The sequence below is a fragment of the Oryza sativa genome, chromosome 9, assembly GCF_034140825.1.
Source record: "Oryza sativa Japonica Group chromosome 9, ASM3414082v1".
In the NCBI taxonomy this organism is placed as follows: Eukaryota; Viridiplantae; Streptophyta; class Magnoliopsida; order Poales; family Poaceae; genus Oryza; species Oryza sativa.
The window spans coordinates 19,762,532-19,765,789 of record NC_089043.1 but is presented as its reverse complement, the minus strand read 5'-3'; the positions used below and the strand labels follow the sequence as shown (position 1 = coordinate 19,765,789).

General features: G+C 42.9%; 1 protein-coding gene across 1 annotated transcript; it reads left to right on the top strand.

The window, feature by feature from the left end:
- The first annotated feature begins 346 nt into the window (after nt 1-346).
- LOC4347103 (S-adenosylmethionine decarboxylase proenzyme) lies at nt 347-1,871 on the top strand. The gene has a single exon (XM_026020323.2). The coding sequence runs from the start codon at nt 391-393 to the stop codon at nt 1,567-1,569; it is 1,179 nt and encodes a 392-aa protein (XP_025876108.1). The 5' UTR covers nt 347-390; the 3' UTR covers nt 1,570-1,871.
- The last annotated feature ends 1,387 nt before the right edge of the window (nt 1,872-3,258 follow it).

Genomic DNA, 3,258 nt, shown 5'->3' with positions numbered 1-3,258 from the left:
CAGTAGTAGTTCCATGTACGAAGCTCCCCTAGGCTACAAGATTGAGGACGTTCGCCCAGCCGGAGGAATCAAGAAGTTCCAGTCTGCTGCTTACTCCAACGTAAGCACCAAAAGATTTAAGCAGCATACTTTAAATAACAAAAATATTTACATTTATGAACTCTGGTTTCTAATGCTTATTTGGTTTATCTTTTCCTTTGCAGTGCGCTCGCAAGCCATCCTGATATTCCTTCACATGCCTTTCCCCGTAGAGTAGGAATTTCCTGCAATTTTTCCTTTGTTTTGTTGCAATAAATCTCCCTTGGCTGGCTGCTTTCTCAATCTCTTCCCTTGTCTTCTCCGATCTCTTCTTTCCTGTCTTGTCCACTGCTCCTTGCAACACTTGATCAAATGTCGATGTCCTTGGCTGATTCTTGGGGCTCTGCCCCTGCCTCGCCCATTGGGTTTGAAGGCTATGAGAAGCGCCTTGAGATAACATTGTCTGATGCGCCCGTCTTTGTGGACCCCTGTGGTCGCGGCCTTCGTGCCCTCTCACGTGAGCAGATCGACTCGTTCTTGGATCTTGCAAAGTGTACCATTGTATCCCATCTTTCGAACAAGCACTTCGACTCATATGTGCTTTCAGAGTCGAGCCTTTTTGTTTATCCCCACAAGGTTGTTCTGAAGACCTGTGGTACAACAAAGCTTCTGCTCTCCATTCCTCGCATCCTTGAGCTTGCTGCAGAGTTGTCACTGCCTGTTCTATCAGTGAAGTACTCTCGTGGGATGTTCATCTTCCCTGGAGCGCAGCCATCACCGCATCGCAGCTTCTTGGAGGAGGTTTCTGTGCTCAACAGCTTCTTTGGTGGCCTCAAGTCAGGTGGCAATGCTTATGTCATTGGTGATGCATTCAAGCCCAAGAAGAAGTGGCATGTCTACTATGCCACAGAAGAGCCTGAGCAGCCCATGGTTACACTCGAGATGTGCATGACTGGGCTGGATGCTAAGAAAGCTGAGGTGTTCTTCAAGGATTCCACTGATGGCTCCTGCTCATCAGCTAAGGAGATGACTATGTTCTCTGGGATTTCTGAAATCATCCCTGAGATGGAGATTTGTGACTTTGAGTTTGACCCGTGTGGGTACTCAATGAATGGCATTTATGGTCCCGCCGTCTCCACGATCCATGTCACTCCTGAGGAAGGTTTCAGCTATGCAAGCTATGAAGCAATGAACTTCAATCCTAGCTCCTTGGTCTACGATGATTTGATCAAGAAGGTCCTGGCTTGTTTCTGCCCTTCAGACTTTTCGGTCGCTGTTACCATCTTCGGTGGGCATGGTTTTGCCAAATCATGGGCAAAAGGTGCAGAGGTTGATTCCTACATGTGCGATGATCTTGTTGAGCAAGAGCTTCCTGGTGGCGGTGTGCTGATGTATCAGAGTTTTACTGCTGTTACTCCTGGTGCTGTGTCACCGAGGTCGACCTTGGATGGCTGGAACAGCGATGGAGCAGAGATGGTTGCGAAGAGCAAAGAGATGAGTGTCTGCTGGGAAGGAGAGAAGGCGGCGAAGAAGAAAGATGCAGATGCCTGAGAAATCGGCAGTTCTTCAACCTCAAGTTGCAAGTTTGATTCATCTGAAGTTTCTGAGACGCCTTATTTGGTTCTGCTCTTGCAGTTTCGGTTAAGCAGCTGGCTGGGCTACCGGCAAAGCATATGTTACTTGTTCATTGTTCTTTTATATCTGTCTGCCCAAATAAGTGCTCTAGATGGTTTGCTGCGTCTGCCATAGTGAGCAATTCAGATTGTAGTAGAATTCTTATCTGTTGCCGATGCTCTTTAAGGGAGAATGATATGTAACTCGATTATTTTCAATAACTATTGCAACTTCCATAATTTTCTGTCCATTGGTTATGTTTGTTTGTTTTTCTCTGAAAGAGCCTGGTCATATTTTCACTGATTTTATAGAGTGATTTACTCAGCATAATTGCAGAGTTGTCTGTACTGTTAAATAGGTTTGCTATATCATGTTTGAGGAGTTGCACATTTCACACTATCTTATTAAGCACACGAATTTGATGACCCAGTTTTGAGTAACTTATTCTTGACAATGTAATGACCCAGTTTTGAGTAACTTATTCTTGGACAATGTAATGGTTCAGTCCCATGGTATGACTCATTAGTAGTGTTCTTTAATCTATTTGTGTTTTAATTTGGGTGTGTCTGATCATTCAACAGATCTGTCTTCATATTATACTATAGAGGTGCCAATGGTGTTGTCACTTGTCAGTTGTCACCAGCTCTGGTTGTTAATCTGAATCTTTACGTGTTAGCAAATTTGCTATGATTATGAACACAAGACTGACCACTGGAAATGAACAGAACAGTTTCTCGTTAGGAAGAAATTTTGTCATGCCTGTTTTTCTTCCAGGAACCCTGCTCACATAATCATTTTATGGAACAGATGGGAAATAAAATACAATCAACATGATTCAGTGATCTTACTAAGCCATCGAGGCCCCACTCTGTTTTGGCACAAATCTGGAGGCTTGACCTCTGTGGTGGCTGCTAAAAATGGAGAATGGACCATTGAATCATTTTCAGACTACTTAGAAATAACCTTGCAAAGGTGTCAATGTCTTGAAATGTCCATTTGAAAAATGGAGCATGGACAAATCTTTGGCTTCATGGTGTCTCCATTTTATGCTGCAGGCTGTAGTATGAGTATGACAAGGACAACATCTTCTTTCACTCCTCTCTATAAAACCCCATGTGACCGTCATGGTGAGTCACCGTTGTATCTCAGTGCTTCTAATATATTGACGTGCAAAACTTTTGCGTATTTGATAAAATAAGATAACATGTTATTCAAAATCTCAGTTTTAGTCACACAGTAGCTGCTCTTGTTTTTACACTTACAATTTTCAGGCTTCCTTTAGAACATGCATTAGTTATACAACTATGTGCCTGACAAAATTTTGAAGAAAAATACACCAGTTCACTCTGCAAATGATTAGCAGTAGACCAGAAACAATTCAAAGTCCAGGCTTGGCGGCAAGAAACTTCGGTTCGTGAGGCCCATGGGCTATTGGGCGAGGTGTCAGCATCAGTATTCAGTATTATTTTATCATGCAAGACAGGAAGAGGCATATGAACAGGTTCAGGTATTTTGACAAACTAGCCGCTTTTTCTTAGTTCACAAACACAGAAACTTAGTTTCTTTGCAAAATAAAGTAGACCATTAATTTGCATGAGCATGCAAAATTCCACACACATAACCAGA